The sequence below is a fragment of the Camponotus floridanus genome, unplaced genomic scaffold (assembly GCF_003227725.1).
Source record: "Camponotus floridanus strain SB8 unplaced genomic scaffold, Cflo_v7.5 scaffold92, whole genome shotgun sequence".
Classification (NCBI taxonomy): domain Eukaryota; kingdom Metazoa; phylum Arthropoda; class Insecta; order Hymenoptera; family Formicidae; genus Camponotus; species Camponotus floridanus.
Window position 1 is genome coordinate 262,106 of NW_020229863.1, and position 19,327 is coordinate 281,432.

General features: G+C 38.3%; 2 protein-coding genes across 2 annotated transcripts; both read left to right on the forward strand.

Annotated features, from left to right (window-relative positions):
* The first annotated feature begins 2,330 nt into the window (after nucleotides 1–2,330).
* LOC109610185 lies at nucleotides 2,331–6,132 on the forward strand. Its single transcript, XM_020028334.2, has 4 exons — nucleotides 2,331–2,394; nucleotides 3,299–3,828; nucleotides 3,913–4,650; nucleotides 4,744–6,132. Exons 1-4 carry the CDS (start codon nucleotides 2,331–2,333, stop codon nucleotides 6,130–6,132), a joined length of 2,721 nt encoding a protein of 906 aa, XP_019883893.2.
* Nucleotides 6,133–6,474: 342 nt separating this feature from the next.
* LOC105253992 lies at nucleotides 6,475–7,761 on the forward strand. The gene has a single exon (XM_011262409.2). It carries the CDS (start codon nucleotides 6,475–6,477, stop codon nucleotides 7,759–7,761), a length of 1,287 nt encoding a protein of 428 aa, XP_011260711.2.
* Nucleotides 7,762–19,327: the final 11,566 nt, after the last annotated feature.

A 19,327-nucleotide genomic window follows, 5' to 3' on the forward strand; every position in this document is an offset into this window, starting at 1 on the left:
CCCCAGCGCGGGATCTATAGTGCGTGACGCGGAATATAATATAGTGTAAAGCTACGACCCGCACATAAGACATTAGGGCAATTACCTTATTGAGTCTTAACGTACTACCAGGCATGAATAAATTGATTATAAAGACTGAAAACCGGAAGTTAGCATTGGAAAAGAGAAGGAAGACGAATTTCAGTGAAAAATTCGTACTATGGTATAGACTACCCTTCGAACTTACCGAATCCACATTTCGGAAGTGCGATCTTTGGTGGCTGCGCAGTAAAAACGGGTGACTTTACGCGAATGCGCAACATGGGGATAATAATCAGGGGACATTGCCCCTTCAAAGGGCACGGCCGGAAGTGAGGTCTGCAACGGATGCGCGGTGGACTTGGGACACCTCTATTGGTTGTGTCTGGTAGGACCGGCTTTCGGAAGACTAAAACATCGACCTTAAGTAATATAGTTAACGTGCAACACATAGGCCTTGTAGAGTTATTCTAACTCAAAAAGGTGATAAATTAGCTTATAAACATGAATTTAGTAACTTCCACTAGCCGCTGGTAAATTTTGCTGGGACAGTAATTCCCCTAGTGAGGATCTATAGTATGTGCAGCTAAGTATATAGTATAATATAGACCTATGATCAATATATAAAACATTGAATATGCTAACACATATTATACATAAGAGGACGAATTTTTACTACCAGATCAAATAACATTGGTAGTCGGAATAGCGATAATTTTCAAAACAAATTAAGATATATACCAAACTATTAATTTAAATAAATAATAATGAGAGGAAGGAAAAGGAACTAAAAACCATTTATATATTAATTTTCACACATTTATTCTTCGCTTAGTTATAATTACGTCACTTTGCACGCTTTTTATGATCGTGCGACGCAGGACCACTCTGCAGGAAGTCAAGTGGTTAAATACCCGGTTCGACACCGACATCACGATGGTCGCAAGGCGCAGGACTCCCTCGACCCTGTGACACCTTAATAAGGCCACCCGCTTGGGGATGAGCAACCCCGGATAGCGCCGACGATGCGGGTGCCCCTGGCGGCCGGCCTTCCTCGGAGGCATTTTTCTTTTCTTTTTTCTTTGTTCGTCTGAAAGGGTTAATTAACTGTTAATCAGTGACGGGTTCATCCACCAAACAGGCAATTAATAATAAAATAATCTAATGATAGTTACCTGAAGAATATCTATTCTGGAAGCGTGACGGAGAAAGCGACCCTTCTGGTTTGAAACTCTCCATTGAAGTGACGTACAATTGCGATAAAAAATGTTGGAATGTTAGGAATTTGAACTTTTTTGAGCTTTCCCTCGGGGCAAACTTTTTCAAACTTTTCGCGGAACTCAGAATACTACCGATTATGAATAATTTTGAGTCCGGCAGATTGAAGACCGGAAGTAGGCATAAATAGAGAGAAGGAAGGCGAATTTCGGTGGGAAAACCAGGATATAGGGTTGGTTACCCCCTGATCTGATCGAATCCACATACCGGAAGTGCGATATCTGACGGCTGCGCAGTAGATCTGGGTGGCTTTCTACGGATGCGCGTCGGGTGGACAGTAATTGGGAGATATTGTCCCCCTAAATAACACTGTCGGAAGTGATATTGAAAACCGGAAGTGGGCATAAACAGACAGAAGGAAGGTGAATTTTGGCGGGAAAACCGGGCCATAGGATTGGTCACCCTTTGAACTAATCGAATCCGTATACCGGAAGTGCGACATTTGGAAGTTGCGCAGTAGATTTGGGTGGCTTTCTGCAGATGCGCGTCGGGTGGATAGTAATCGGGAGGTATTGCCCCACTAAATAGCATTGCCAGAAGTGAAATTAAAAACCGGAAGTGGGCACAAATAGATAGAAAGAAGGTGAATTCCGGCGGGAAAATCGGGCCATAGGACTGGTCAATCTTCGGGCTAGCTGAATCTGCATACCGGAAGTGCGGGGTTTGGTGGCTGCGCAGTAGGCTTGGGTGGCTTTTGTGAATGCGCGTGGCGCGAACAGTGACCGGAAGGCATTGCCCCCCTGAGTGGCATCTCCGGAAGTTAGGTCTTTAATGGATGCGCGATAAAATTAGGACGCCTCTAGTGGAAGCGTACGCGGCGATCAGACATTGGAGGGTCGCATTCCCTCCCTCGTAAAGCATACCGGAAGTAGGAATAGTGGTCGGCATACGGTGAACTCCGATCTGGGGAATTTCTCCCTAGAGAATCTATAATTCTAGGGGTATAGTGACTTGGAAATGGGTAAACATAGTCGATAAGAAAGTGAACTCCGACGGAAGAATTATTTAGTAGTGACGATCATTACCTGAACTACATGTACCCGCATGCCGGAAGTGCGGACTTTGACGGCCGTGTAGTGGAATTGGATAAACTTGAGTGTATGTGCCCTGTGTGAACAAGTATAACAAGGTGTGGCACTGCCGATTAGGGCCCTCGAGGGTCGTTTTTGCTGACGGGCGCGCAGTGGACTCGTGCGGCGTTGAGGGGCGCACAGGAAGCGGGGACCCTGTATTGCGGATGGCTGGGACGTCGCTCCTGTGGTCGACACCGTTGAAATTCTGATTGGACTGAAGTGAATGGAGACCCGATGGTGGCGCGGTAAGTGTTCTGAGCTATTTGAACACCTTCTATAGACACGGGAGCGACGTCCAAGTTTCCTAACTAAGGGTATAGGGTTTTCTGGAGAAACTAACTAGGCCCTAGGAATTTTTCCGATACCTGAAGTATCTAGCTTTATGTACTGGACTGATATAACTATTTCTTATTTTTGCTACATACTTGGACTTAGTAGAGGTGAGCGGGCTCTTAGGGGGGGCTCGACGATCTGGTAATACCTCCAGATTGACCTGAGGCCTTACCCCACCGGGAGCCCGCAAAGATCTTATTTAGTAGGGAAATATACAGCGCGGGATGCGGTAATGGTGGCCCCCGTATGATTCAGGTATATGGTAGGCCAACCGTCTAGATAGATTAAATTGTATCCCGTTTTTTCGCTGTTATCTAAACCTAGAGATAGTCTCATCGAGTGAGTCTACAGGAAGAAATGGTTAGAATTTTGGATATACAAAAATATATGCATACAATGGCCAGCAATCAAAATACACCAGAAGAAATTTTTGGCCATGCGATACATAATCTTTATAAAATCGAAAATGACTTTCTGAAAAGAGGGAAACATGAGCTGAGAAATAGAACACGTGCTACGATCGCTCAATTAAAATCACTATATGATTATGGACAACAAATGTGTGTGGCTAGACTGTATGTAATCCATCGACTTAGGGTGTTTGAAGCACGGGAACACGAATGCAGAGCTCAGTATATTAAGAGGGATTACACCAATTTATGAAGACGAGACAAATAGTGACAAAAAGGAAAAAGATCACTTACAGAAAGATCCCCAACCTTGTGAGGATGACACAGAACTAGATATCATTATGGATACTAGAATGATTAAGGAGATCGACCTTTCGGAAGCTGCTCTACGAGATATTAGCAGAAGAATCGAGGAAAAAAAGAACACCTTGTCTGACATTGAACAACAAATGAATGACGTGTTCACTCTATTAACATCATCTGGAGAATATGGTGCACTGTCTCAGCAAGGAAAAGAACCAATTGGAATTCTTGGTTCTATTGGGTCTGAGTGGACCCAGGGTCTTGTATCACCCAACCACCCTAGAGATGGGGACACTCGAATTTTGTCTCCAAACAAAGATAATATGGACATGGACAACGAATTAGAAATAAACTTACAGCCGCAGAGGTCTCGGAGCCTCAGTGGCGTACCAGCCCTACGGTCCCTGGGGCGGGTATGTCTTCATCATACGTAGGGCTTGCTCTCTCCCTGGCGACGGGGGAGGAGCGTAAATTGGCTACCGTCGATGCTATGACAGGATGAAGTCGCTAACTTATTATCCATGGATTCCCTCAGTACAATGCAGGGGGAATCCGAAGCAAGGAGGAAATCCCTCCGGGAGGAAGAATTAAAAACTCCCAGTACTAAGAGAAAGGCCCGAAGCTCTCCTGGTGCACCTTCGCCCAGCGACAAAGAGACGGGACAGGTTTCACCAGCAATGGGGGTAACTAGGAAAACTACAATTAGGAAACGGAAGATAAGGACAAAAAAGATTTGTCGAAATACAGAGCAAGCTACGAATCCGTTACTGGACTCATCTTTCACTGAGTCATTGGACGAATTTGAAGAAAGTGGGGGTAAAAATGAAGAAACACCCGAAGAGAAAGATGACAATATGGAAAGTACAACGAAGCCGAGAAGAATAACCAGATTATCTGGGAAAACAGAAGATAGGGAAAGAATACAGGTCATCTCTAGTGACGAAGAAGACAGCATGGCAGTTATATCATCCGCTAGCTCAATTAAAGAGACTCGAGGCAGGAAAAATAAGGAATATAATAAAAATAAAAATAAAACTAGAAATATAACCACAAGAAAGGATAGTCTAGGGGAAGAGGGTTCCCTAGATTTAACTAATGAAGATAGGATTAATGAAACAGGAAATATAGATAAACCACACGAAAGGGGGAAAGGATTAACATATAAATTGCCTAACAAAATCTCTCAAAACAACAGGCAAAATAAGGTAGACTATGGACTCTGGACAACACACGAAGTAAAAGCTTTCGCATTAAAACTAATAGAAGATATTGACACAGCTAGGATGAAATGCAGTAAACTCTAAGGTGTAATAGATGAAGTCTTAAAGGACAGAATAACGGGCCTAAAGGATGTCGTAGAATGTCTGGTCGATAAAATCGAAGCACAAGGGGATATTAAACAACTACAGAAAGAAAGATTAGAAGCTGGCACAGAAAATAAACGATTAAAAAAGGATATCAATAAACTCGAACAGATTATCAACCAGAAGGATAAGGAGACGGAAGGAATAAAATTAATGTATGAAGAAATAGAAGAGAAATACATCCAGATGGAAGGTAATAGGAAGAAGGAAATGAAATTACTAGATGGGAACCCCGTAGCTAGTAAAGAAGATATGAAGGTCAGGAATTTACTACAAGATACCTATGCGCTAGTAAAAGAAGATGAACCAGTCTTCAGATCTCCAATAAAAGGCGTCAGAAAACAACTCCCGATAACCGGTAAAAAATTTAAACATCCAGAAACATTCTCGTTAACCCCTCATGGGGGAATTGGAGTAATAAGAGACATCTCTGAGACTGATTACACAGCCTTCCTGGCAGCTGGGGATATGGATACAATAACCCCAACCAGAGAATATGCAAACGAGCAGAGAAGTGAACTAGGAATTACAAATTCTGACAAGGAAAAAGTTAATGAAATCAGTAGGCAAATTAGAATGCTGAATGAAGAACGAAAATTCTTGACCAGAAAAAGGAAGGATAGAATTGAAGAAAATAAGGAGAAACCTAGAATCACAGGAAATGTGCAACTCATCCCGCCTAGGCACACCTACAAACAAGGAACTACTAGAGACAATCCAAATAACCAGGAATTATCGGAGGACCACGACCCTTACGTCGAGGAACAGACTAGGGAATATCTAAACACTCGGGAAACAGTTAGGAATAGACGACCGAGTGATAAATCAACTAGAAGGAACTCCAATAGAGGGGCTGACCCTAGGACTGGCATAAGGATAAGGAAACCACCTAAAAATGCGGTAGTTGCTATTCGAACACGCGACGAGACAACTAGTTACGCAGCCATACTTAAAAAAGCTAGACAGGAGGTATCGTTAGGGGAACTCGGAATCGAGACAACCAGGATTAAGAAGGGAATCAATGGCAATCTACTAATTGAAATCCCTGGTACCGAGGGAAAGAAAAAGGCCAAAATTCTCGCGGAAAAACTTCAGGAAAAACTAGGCGATGAGGAAGTTGCTATTACCAGACCCACAGCTATGGGGGAAATTAGGATTACTGGATTAGACGAGTCAGTCACAGTCGAGGAAGTGAAGCATTTAATTACCGAAACAGGAGGTTGTAATAATGATGAAGTAAGGATTAGTCCAATCAGACGAATGTACAACGGTATGGGCTCTGTCTGGATTCGATGTCCGCTGGTCTCTGCTAACGCATTGGCCCAAACAGGGAAAATTAAGATTGGACAGTAGCAAGAATTGAGCTCCTCGCCAAAAGACCTTTACAATGCTTCAAATGCTGGGAATTTGGACATGCTAGATTCTCGTGTCGATCTCCGATTGACCGAAGCGGACATTGCTATAACTGTGGAATACCCGGACACACGGCTAAAATGTGTGAGAAAGAGGAACCAAGGTGTGTGATCTGTGCGCGGAAAAATTACCAGGCAAATCATAGGATCGGATCTCGCTTTTGTAAAATGATAACCCATACAGGACCAAGAAAATCGTCATGGAAAACAGGAATATACGTAAGAAGAGAGGAAAAACCCCGAACCATAGGAAATTTTGTGACTCAAGAGGAAACAATGGAATATGATGAAGGGAATTATCATCGTTCAGATAAATCTGAATCATTGCTGGGGTGCACACAATATCCTCCAGCAATTTATGAAGGAAAGGGAGATTGAAATTGCATTCATCTCGGAACCAATATATATACCAGCGAAAAACTGGGTCAGCAGTATGAATAAGAATGCCGCTATATGTTGGTCACCAAACTCAAATACCCGGATTATCGAATCTATAAAGGAAGAAGAATTCGTGGCACTAGAAATAGAAGACATAATAATGATATCATGCTATATCTCGCCTAAATACAGCCTGAAGGAATTCTCCGCGGTTCTAAATCGAATAGAGAATAGAATTAAAAATTTAGACAAAGGAAGACAGATAATTTTAGGAGGAGACTTTAATGCGCACTCACTGGCATGGGGCTCCCGATATACATCTAGTAAAGGGAAAAAGTTACTAAACCTTATGGAAGAACTAAACTTGTTACTAGTTAATAGTGGAAATAGCCCAACTTGTACTAGACAACAGGGGAATTCAATAATAGACCTGACCTGGGCGACGCCCAAAACCTTAGGTAGAATCGGAAAATGGACAGTCGAAGACACGGTGCTGTCCCTCTCAGATCACAATTACATTACCTATAGTATAAATATGAAGAAACTCGCACACATCCCAGTTGCTCCTACTAGTACACCTCGACGATGGAGAACCGACAATATAGACGAAGAACTATTTGAGGAAGCAATAGAATGGAGTTGTCACTCCTGTAGTTTTCAAGGTACTCCAATAGCAAGGGATGTGGAATGGATCGATAAAACTATATCTCAGGCCGCTGACTTATCCATGAAAAGAGCTAAAAAACCAGGAAAGAGAAAACAAGCGTACTGGTGGAACAATAATATAGCGGAACTAAGACTGAAGTGTAACTATCATAGAAGAAAGTGGACTAGAGCAAAATCCAGCTGCAAGAAAGATAAAACTAAGGCTCATACAAATAAATATAACCAGGAGGAACTTTCTGAATTAGCAAACCTGTATAAAGTAGCGAAAAAAGATCTTAGTCAGGCAGTATATCAGGCAAAAGAAAATTCTTGGAAGGAACTAATTCGAGAGATTGATAAGGATCCCTGGGGAATTCCCTACAAGCTAGTTATGAATAAACTAAAACTTAGTGGTCTCAGTATAAGAGAAATACTTGATGAACATACTCTCAAAGAGGTAATTCACAAGCTATTCCCCAGAGATAAAAATAGGAACTACAACTTGAAGTGTAGGCGTAACGAATGGAAGGAGGAATGGGACTTGTGAGACTGTGAGTTTTGCGGAAACTAATAGAGTGCTACGCAGAAAAAACGCTAGGAATACGGCACCTGGAATAGACGATATTTCGAACAAAATGTGGAAAAAGACCCCAAACAATATGATCAATAAGGTTGCGGAAATATTCACCAAATGCATGCGGGATGGGGAATTTCCTGCCCAATGGAAAAGAGCAAGACTGGTATTAATCCCCAAAGGTAAAATTGAGGAACAAAGGGTTCCCAAGGCTTGCCCCATATGCCTGATAGATGACGTTGGCAAAGCCTTGGAACGAATCATAGTGGAGCGTATTGAAAATTGGACGCAAGAAATGGCAGAGAAAGGATATCATAACCCCACAATTTGTAAAGATCAATACGGCTTCAGGAAAAATAAGTCAACAATCGACGCCCTATCTAGAGTGACAGAACAAGCTATGGAAACAAGAAATGCAGGAAGAGTAACAATGCTGTTAAGTCTCGACATCGAAAACGCATTTAACAGCATCCCATGGAAAGAAATCGGTGATACATTAAAAAAGAAGAGATTCCCTAAATATCTAAGGAAAATACTGTATAGTTACTTTCACGACAGATATGTCGAATACACAAATAAATCTGGTGCTATAGTCCAAACTAGCGTAGAAAGAGGTGTCCCACAAGGATCAGTACTGGGACCATTAATTTGGAACTTGGTTTACGACCAAGTACTTAGAATTAAAAAAGAGGAAGACTGTGAAGTAATTGGATACGCAGATGACACCCTGATCATGGCTACGGCAGACACATATAAAGAAGCGAAATTCATGGCACACATTCAGGCCGAAAGAATTATACGTACCATCCGGAAAATAGGACTCAAAGTTGCGGTGGAAAAAACGGAAGCTATGATCTTCTTCGGCAAAAAGGGTAAAAGACCGCCCAAAGAGGACTTCCTGAAACTAGATGAGGTAAAAATCCCGATAAAAAGACAGCTGAAATACCTAGGAATGATCCTGGATAGCAAACTGAGTTTCGCGGAGCATTTTCGATATGTTGGTGAGAAAGTTGAGAAAATTAAAAGAGCCCTATGTAGGTTCATGCCGAATCTTCGAGGGCCTCATGAAGATAAAAGAAGGCTATATGGTCATATCATGCAGTCTATAGTCATGTATGGTGCACCGGTATGGTATGACCAATTCATTAAGAATTCCACTATACAAAGGCCGTTGCAAAAAATACATAGATACATAGCCACTAGAATAATTTCAGGTTATAGGACTATTGCATAAGAAGTTGCAATCCTGCTAGCCAGAACTCCTCCCTGGACCCTAGTGGCTCGTAAATATAAAAATACATATCACAGAACCAAGGAGCTAAAGAACAGAAACGAATGGGACAAACGTGCGGAGAAAGCATTGAAAAAGGAGGAAGAAGACAAAATGTACACAGGATGGAGGCAACGGCTTGGGAACAAGGAGTTACCTGGACGTAAATTAATAGAGGCCATTCTCTCTAGCTTTAGGGACTGGATTGTTAGGGAATCTGGGGGAATGAATTTCTCACTAACCCAGATCCTGACAGGCCACGGCTGTTTCAACGATTACTTATAGCGAATTAAAAAAGTTGAGTCAGCAATGTGCTCCTATTGTGAAAGATACATTGACGACGCAGAACATACACTGTGCCAATGTGTAGAATGGATTAGAGAAAGAGAAGAAATGAAGGTAGTAATTAACCAAAACATCAGCCTGAGGACGTACATAGAAGCAATATGCATCAACAGAGAAACATATCTAGCGGCTAACACCTTCGCTCATAAAGTCATGAGTAAGAAGGAAGAAGATGAAAGAAAAGCAAGACAGCAAAGAGAACAGGATAGCGCAACAGGAACACTGATCATCCCCTGACGCAACGTGTCTCATTCACTCAGCCACTCTTATCACACACATACTCCTCATAAATCTCACACACATTTCCTTTCATTACTTTGTGACACGGGAAGGAACCATGAAAGTCCACATGGTCATCTAGGAAGCCAACAATAACAACAATAAGAATATATCCTCAAACAAGTTGGAAAGCGGGTCATAAGTCGCCTAACTGACATCAGGGAAGAATGCAAAGCTGTCCCCTTGATGCCGGCAGTCAGAATGATAGTCACACCGTCAATCCTAGGGAGAGTTTTAGTCGGTAAACGGCGAGTATAATAGCCGGAGCCCGACAGTACCCTGGGAAATCCGCGCCCAGGGTCTGCGTAAGGCATTTCTCTTCCTTCCGAGCCGCACGGTAAAAAAAAAAGGTTAGGTTAGGTTAGGTTAGGTTAGGTTGGGGTGCGCGCCCTTCAGGATTGTCCTGCTTGGGATGTGCAGCGCCGTGTCCTCCGCGCCGCGGTCGGAGACGACCTCTCGCTTCCGGCCATCGTCGAAAAGATGGTCGGGAGCGAGGACGCCTGGGACGCCATGGTCTCCTTCTGCGAGGAAGTTATATCGCAGAAGGAGGCCGCGGAGAGGGTGAGGGAAAATGATCCGGATGCTCACCCTATCCGCAGGAGGAAGGGGGGTGCACGGAGGAGGGCCTATGCCCTCCAGAATCCGTAGCGCTCCCAGCGGGGATTTATTGCCCCGCACTTCCTCCAGTGGCGGGCCGAGGGAGATTAATATTCTCTCCCTCGGCTAGGGGCTGGGGGGTTCCTCTGTGCGCTGGATGAGCGCAGAGGTTTCTTCCCCCCGCATTATAGCCCCATCCCAGAAGGGTGGCGAGGCAGGGCGACCTGGCCTCGCCGCCATTCCTGTAGTGGGGTGGGGTGATTATCACCCTAGCCCCGCCTCCTACCGAGAGACCTCTCTTCAACCGAAGAGGGGTCGTAGCACGAGTATGGAGGGTCGCGGTTGATTGCGCAAGCGTTCCCGCGGCCCTCCCGGTAGCGTGCGAAGAGGTCGCCTTGGAGTTTTAGCGGGTAGTCGGGGCATTAGCCCCGGAGTCCCGCATAACTCCCCCCCTTATCATCCTTGGGGGGAGTATGCGTCAATGCATTTCTCCAAGTAAAAAAAAAAAAAAAAAAAAAAAAAAGGTTGGGGTGCGCGGATACGCGTGAGGAAAGACGTGTGTGCGTTCGGGAAGTTTTTAAACGGAATTTTTTCGATTATACGCGACACAGGGAGCTTTTTTGAGGCTATGCCCTAAAAGAGTGAAGTTTTGTGACGTGCATATTATGTGGGCTGTGCCGGGAATCGCCTTTAATGTGAATAATCGATGGTTATTGTAGCCCGGCCTCATCGTCCCACGGTGATGACGTGGCATTTCATACTTTCGAATATTTGTGATGAGGGAGATCCAAGTGGTTAATCTGCTCTTACTGAGTAGTCGGTGATGGATTTTTTGATAATAAAGATATATGATTAATGTTTATTAGTTATATTTTATCAAATACTTGTAAAGAAGTGTCTAGTGACATTGGCTGTGACTCTGCCACGTGGCACTTGATGTATGACTCATCGAGGTATCGATACATCGTTCGAGAAAAGTTGCCAAACCATAGTAACTTTGCATATTACTTGTTTTTAAAATAATTAGGAGCTTTGGGAGTGTAAATTGAGAGGACAAAATTACTTTGTGGATTATTTTTAGATTTTCTAGTGGTGGTGAAACTCTAGAAAACAATAAATCTATAGTTAGTTCTCTGCCTGAATGAGGGTGTACATAACCTCATTTTAGACAGAAAGTGATAGTGCTTGGAAAATCCCTTGGTGGATCTATAGTTTGTGCCTTGTAACATTGCTTATGACTCTGCCACGTGGCACCTGATGTATGACTTGCTTTTTCGAGATTTGCTAGTGGTGGCGAAATTCTGAAAAACAGTAAAATCTTTAGTTAGTTTCTTGCCTGAATAAGGGCTCACATAACCTCAATTTAGGCCAAAAGCGACAGTGCTTGGAAAAGCCTTCTGTGAAACTATAGTTTGTGCCTAGTGACATTCGCTTGTGACTCTGCCACGTGGCACTTGATGAAGGATTTGACTCAGCGAGGTATCGATATATCGCTCCTGTAAAGTTACTAAACGGTAGAAACTTTGCATACTACTGGTAATTAAAGTAATTAGGAGCCATGGGAGTGTGATCCGAGTGGACAAGATTATTTTTGTGGATTATTTTTAACTTCCAGTGGTGGCGAAACTATGGAAAATAAAAATCCATAGTTAGTTCCCTGTCTGAATGAGGGCTTACATAACCTCACTTTGGACAGAAAGTGACAGTGTTTTGAAAATCCCCTTTGGGATCTATAGTTTGTGTAGATTAAGTTGATGCCTAGTGATATTTGCTAGTGACTTTGCAACGTGGCACTTGATGTATGACTTGCCTCATCGAGGTATCGATATATCGCTCCTGTACAGTTACTAAACGGTAGAAACTTTGTATACTACTTGTAATTAAAGTAATTAGGAGCCTTGAGAATGATTCGAGTGGACAAGCCTTTTCTATGGATCATTTTCAGATTTCCAGTGGTGGCGACACTCTGGAAAACAACAAAACATACAGGGTGGGACAAAAGTCTGGAAACACCCTTGTAACTTTTGAACAGATCAAGGTAGAGAGTTGCAATTAGGAGGGATTTTGATAGGATCATAAAAGCTATTTTTTTATCAGGATGGCACCCCCCACCCCTTTGGGACAAAGGGGCGGGGGTGAGTTAAAAATCTTAAATAGAATGAGGGGTCGAGTGAGGGCTCGTTTGAAAGGTCTTTCCAAGACGAGAACAACGCGGGGTCACTGAGGTCTTTACGATTTTTTTTCACAGAGTTATGATTATTTAAATATTTCTACTCAAATTTTGCGATAACGCGAGGGTCCACAGTAAGGACGTGATGGCTATTAGACTTCGCGTGTTTAATGTTTGCGGACGCGCGTAACGGAGATCAAGACCCTGAGATTCGTCACTTTCCCAGTATTTTGTGACTCCAAACTTTCTCCGTTTTACGCGTGCGCGCGCGCGAGCGTGTGTGTGTAGGTCAGTGGGTCGATAAACGAGATCTCTTGCCGACCTTGCCAGCAATTATTTATTGATAATCATCACCGGCGTTTTGATACCGAGCGTCGATTGGCTTTCGCAACTTTTCAGCGGGTGTTTGTATGAGAATCCAGTCTTATTAATAAATAATTGTACGCGGTCGTTAATAAACAGTAATCAAATGAGCGTCGGGTAGCCTACCGGATTGCATTGAAATGGCGCTTACAGAAAGAGAACGTATTACTCTTTTCATGTTGCGAGGATACGGTGACCGCGAACGGTCATTTCGAGTAGTCCGAGATTTATTTAATGCAGAGTTTCGGCAAGGTCGGCAAGGGATCTCTGTAGCCACTGTACTGAAAACATGTAATCGTTTTCAAGATACAGGATGCGTTAGGGATCGACAAAGATCGGGTAGACCGAAGATCGCTACAAATGAAGATAACTCGATAGAGATATTACAATCATTCGTAGAAGATCCCAACACTTCTACTCGAAAAGCTGCCCAAGCTCATGACTGTAGCTATAAGTCCGTTCAACGTGTTCTCAAAAATTCCAAATTTCATCCATACAAAATAAATCTTGTCCAGGAATTAGTCGCACATGATTTTGATTGCCGACTCGAATTCTGTGACATAATGATGCAGAAAATTGATGATCAACCGGAATTTCATAACAAGATTGTTTTTTCAGACGAGGCTACGTTTATGTTAGACGGTTCAGTGAATAGACACAACAGTCGATATTGAAGTGATTCTAATCCGCATTGGATGAGAGAATCCAAAAGCCAATATCCACAAAAACTAAATGTTTGGGCTGGAATAGTTGGACAGCACATAATAGGGCCCTTCTTTATTGATGGAAATCTAACAGCACAAAAGTATGAGGCAATGCTCCGTGACGATATTGTACCAACTCTTCGCAACATTTTTGATCTAGATTTTGATTCCGTTTGGTTTCAGCAGGACGGTGCCCCTCCACACTTTGCATTACAAGTGCGGAATTTTTTAAACAACACTTTTCCTGAAAGATGGATAGGAAGGAGAGACGCAATCGAATGGCCACCCAGGTCACCTGATCTGTCTCCCCTAGATTTTTTCTTTTGGGGTTATCTAAAAGATCGAGTGTATAAAATTAAATCTCAAAATCTTAATGACTTACAAGTACGGATTATCGACGAAGTGGCATTAATTACTCCCGAAATATTACAAAATGTTCAAACCAATTTTTATGATCGTTTGGCCCATTGCTAAACTGTAGAAGGTCGACAGTTTGAACACTTATTGTAAACAGACCCACTGACCTACACACACACGCTCGCGCGCGCGCACGCGTAAAACGGAGAAAGTTTGGAGTCACAAAATACTGGGAAAGTGACGAATCTCAGGGTCTTGATCTCCGTTACGCGCGTCCGCGAACATTAAACACGCGAAGTCTAATAGCCATCACGTCCTTACTGTGGACCCTCGCGTTATCGCAAAATTTGAGTAGAAATATTTAAATAATCATAACTTTGTGAAAAAAAATCGTAAAGACCTCAGTGACCTCGCGTTGTTCTCGTCTTGGAAAGACCTTTCAAACGAGCCCTCACTCGACCCCTCATTCTATTTAAGATTTTTAACTCACCCCCGCCCCTTTGTCCCAAAGGGGTGGGGGGTGGGTGCCATCCTGATAAAAAAATAGTTTTCATGATCCTATCAAAATCCCTCCTAATTGCAACTCTCTACCTTGATCCGTTCAAAAGTTACAAGGGTGTTTCCAGACTTTTGTCCCACCCTGTATACAGTGATATTCCATCTCATTATGTATTTAAAAAAATTAAAATTAATGGCAGAATTATTAATTATCGCTGGGAGAGACGTCAAAGATACTTTAATTGTATTGGTCGTATGTATACCATCAGCCCGTCTCAGATAGAATTGTTTCATTTACGTATACTTTCACTACATGTTAAAGGAACTACAAGTTTTCAAGAATTAAAAACAGTTAATAATGAAATACATCAAACTTTCACTGCCGCATGTTTAGCATTAGGACTTATAGAAGATGATGATGAATGGTATCGTGTAATGAATGAAGCAAAAGTTTGGATGATGCCAAGACGACTTCGAAATTTATTCGTACGAATTTTAATTCATTGTCAATCAGTTCATCCGAAAAAGTTATGGGATGAGTTTAGAAAAGATATGTCAGAAGATTATATAAGACGATTTGGATCTGTAATAGGAATGAAAAAAGTTTATAATCATATTATTAATTTACTTCAAAAAGAAGGATCAAATATTGCTAATTTTCCTGAAATGGAACAAGAAATAGAGGAACAAGAAATAAATAATGAGGAACAGATTGAAGAAGATACATCAATAGGTATGCGACGATATGAACAATTACATACAGAACAAAAAGAAATTGTTGATACTATTTTAATAACAACAACAAATACAACAATAATAGTGAGAATGTTTTTATATTGATGGTCCAGGTGGGTCTGGTAAAACGTTCATTTATACAACCTTGTATTATCTACTTAAAAGTAGAGGCAAAATAGTTACTACGATGGCATTTACCGCTATTCAACATTACTTTCAAATGGAAAAACAATACACAAAATTTTTGGGTTATCTGTACCTCTTTTCAGCGATTCTACATCGAACATTAAAGTTCAATCTAGGAGCTAAAAATTTAAAACTTGTAGATGTTTTCATTATAGAAGCCCCTATGGCACCACGCTATGTATTAGAAATAATGGATCGAACATTACGTGATATAATGCAAAATGATTTATATTTTGGTGGTAAAATTGTTCTTCTTGGTGGGGATTTCAGACAATTATTATCCGTTAAAGAAAAAGCAACGCGTTATGAAATTATAAATTTATCGATAAAATTTAGTATTCTTTGGAAGTAATTTAAGATATTTTCATTAACACAAAATATGAGAACTTTATCACAGGAAAAAGAATTTGCACAATTTTTACTAAATTTAGGTAATGGTTCTTTAAATGATCATTCAGAAAATATTTGTATTCCAGAAAAATGTATAGCAAATGCAAATTCGAACATAGTTAAAGACATGTATGAAGATATTATAAAACGTAAACAATATCAAATTATGACTAATTACGTTATATTATCTGCAAGAAATGTCGATGTTGAAGAAATAAACGAAAAAGTAGTAAATTTATTGGATGAAACGACAGAAAGAGTTTATACAAGTATAGATACTCTTGAAACAACTGGAGATAATCAAGACATATATGAAGCAATTCCGATAGAATATCTCAACTCTTTAAATCCAACATGTCTTCCACCATATAAATTACATTCAAGAAAATACACTATTGTCATGCTTATTAGATAGATATCTTAGTATCAATGAAGGTTTATGTTATGGGTAATGGTACAAGATTATTAATTTTATATTTAGATAATAATTTACTGCGTTGTGAAATTTTAACAGGTAATAAACTTGGAGAAATTGTTTTTCTTAATCGTATCACTTTGTATTGCGAAAATATATCCATTTATATTCAGAAGAAAACAATTTCCAGTAAAATTGGCATTTGCTATGACCATAAATAAATCACAAGGACAGACTTTCGATAAAATTGCAATTGATCTTCGAAAATATATTTTCAGTCATGGACAACTGTATATCGCATTTTCACGAGTTCGTTCTTGTGATTCGTTGAAAGTTTATTTAAAAGATAATAATGCGAACAAAAAAATAAAAAATTATGTTTATATAGAAATACTTGATTAATGAAACAAAATAAATTAATATATGACATATGATTATGTTATAATAATAATAAAAAATGATAAAATTAATTAATTAATTAAAATTAAATAAATAATTTCAATTTTAATTTTTTAAATTAAAGAATAACATTTATGTAATCATCCTAATAACATTTATGTATCATTCTATTAAATTTTCAAATTATTATAAAAAGTACATATAATATATATTAAAGAATTTTAATTATAAATAAAGAACTTTATTTTAATTATTAACATACATTAGAAAAACATTAATTGTACTAAACTAAGTTACATATATCATCGATTTTTTTCAGTAAAAATTTCAAGATACCAATAATTTTCGAGTTATAATTGAGTAAAAATAAAGGTTTTTTCAAAATCTAAATCTTATGGAAATAAATTATTAACAAAATCACATTCTTTTATTAATTTCAAGTAGAGTTTACTTTAATAAAATTTTAATTTAAAGCTTATTGTTAATTGCAAAGATACATGGTAGCAAAAACTAGAAACATACAAAAAATCATAACTTTTCTCGATATTTTTGAAGAAAAAATTGTCTCCAAATGATCCCACGCACTTGCCATTAACAAATAATATTAATATTTCTATATTTTTGCTTTAAATTTTTATTTTAAAAGAATTTTAACAGAAATTAAAATTATTTTTTTAAATAAATAATAAAGTTAATTAATATTAACTATTAAATTTTAAGTTAAAAATTAAACAAATTTATTTTGACATAAGTAATTGTTTAATAATTAAATTTGAGTCGAAATATATCGCACGTATTGTTGTCTCTTTTCCATGTACATGATTAGTGGTCAAATTGAATAAAAATGAACATTGACCAATTTGATGACAGATTTTGGGTATGGTAAGTTATAAAAGTTTAGTTCGATATTTGACAGTGATACTTCGAGCGGGGTTAAATATGAAAATGATGAATAATGAGAAGAGGAAAAGGAATTAGTTAAGGGAGAAATATGGAAATGAGAGAATGGGATGAATATTTTAAAATAAAAACAATTAAAATTGAATGCGCAGAAAAAAAGGCGCGCGCATTAGCGCGCGCTGCGTGCTAGTCCACTATTAAAAAAGGCATGTTAAATTGATTCTCGCATGTATTGTTGCCGCTTTTCCGCGATGCTGATTGGTTGTCTCGCGATTCTCTCTCATTATGAATATATATTCAGAATATAAATTTGTTATCATCGCGGGTAATCGTTTATATTAATAGGTTAATAGTGTGTTAGAAAAATATTTTCATTATTGTATAATTATGCTATACTATTGTTGTGCAATTAATAAGTTGCTATGTGAAAAAACAGAAAAAGTAGATTTTATAAGAAATACACTTTAGAAGAAGAAATTATCTTAGTAGAAGCGATATGTCGGATCAAAAGGAATTTAAAAGAATGTATAAAGAAGTGGATAAATTATCTGAATTTGAATAATTATTAGATGGAAATGGAAGTTGTATTTTCTAATGAAACGTTAGATAATATTCGAATTAATGATTCGACCGTGTAAGTACTTAAATTATAATATATATCATTTTTTAAAATTAAAATTTAAAATATAAATTCTTATAACTTTTACATTATCAAATTGTTAATGATTCTTGTTAGAAGTTCGTAAGAGACGCGCAAGAGAAAAGTTGGGAAAGTTTTCAAGCTAAAAAAACTTTACATAAAAAATAAAATTTTCTTTTTTGACAGTTGGTACACAAGAATTGTTTACGTTTTATTTACTGTGTTTCTCTCACATATATTTATATTCTTTTAACATATTATATCATTTTATTATATTATTTGCATTGTCACACGAACAATATTTTATGAAAAACCTATTTATTGAAAAATTATATAATTAACGAAAAATTATATGTAGTATCTGTGAATATAACAAATAATTACATTTGTTGTGTGTGAATTTTTATGATATTGTAAATTTCTTCATTAGAATTTTTATTTAAATCATGTATGATTTATTTTTCATCAAATTATATTAATTTTTTTCGTAATTATTATTCGTAATTTTTTCTTCTTTTCATTAATTTAAGGTATAATTTTTTTAAATGTTAATGTTTTTGAAATTTTATAAGAAGTACACATTAGAAGAAGAAATTATCTTAGTAGAAACGATATGTCGGATCAAAAGGAATTTAAAAGAATGTATGAAGAAGTAGATAAATTATCTGAATTTGAACAATTAGATGGAATGGAAATTCTGTTTTCTAATGAAAAGTTAGATAATATTCGAATTAATGATTCGACCGTGTAAGTACTTGAATTTTATCATTTTTTAAAATAAAATTTAAAATATAAATTCTTATATCATTTACATTATCGAATTGTTAACGATTCTTGTTTGAAGTTCGCGAGAGATGCGCAAGAGAAAAGTTGAGAAAGTTTTCAAGCTAAAAAAACTTTACATAAAAAATAAAATTTTCTTTTTTGACAGTTGGTACACGAGAATTGTTTACGTTTTAATTACTGTGTTTCTCTCACATATATTTATATTCTTTTAACATATTATATCATTTTATTATATTATTTGCATTGTCACACGAACAATATTTTATGAAAAAACTTTATTTATTGAAGAATTATATAATTAACATAAAATTATATGTAGTATCTGTGAATATAACAAATAATTACATTTGTTGTGTGTGAATTTTTATGATATTGTAAATTTCTTTATTATAATTTTTATTTAAATCACGTATTATTTATTTTTCATCAAATTATATTAATTTTTTTCGTAATTATTTTTCGTAACTTTTTTCTTTTTTTGTTTTTTTTCGTTAATTTAAGGAAT

Bases quoted from the DNA above. Each gene is read 5' to 3' on its own strand.
- LOC109610185 (XM_020028334.2), top strand. From the start codon at position 2,331: ATGTACCCGCATGCCGGAAGTGCGGACTTTGACGGCCGTGTAGTGGAA. The intron at 2,395-3,298 runs GTATGTGCCCTG...CCATCGACTTAG, and splicing joins GGAATTGGATAAACTTGAGT to GGTGTTTGAAGCACGGGAAC. The intron at 4,651-4,743 runs GTAAAAGCTTTC...GAAGTCTTAAAG, and splicing joins GACTCTGGACAACACACGAA to GACAGAATAACGGGCCTAAA.
- LOC105253992 (XM_011262409.2), top strand. From the start codon at position 6,475: ATGATGAAGGGAATTATCATCGTTCAGATAAATCTGAATCATTGCTGG.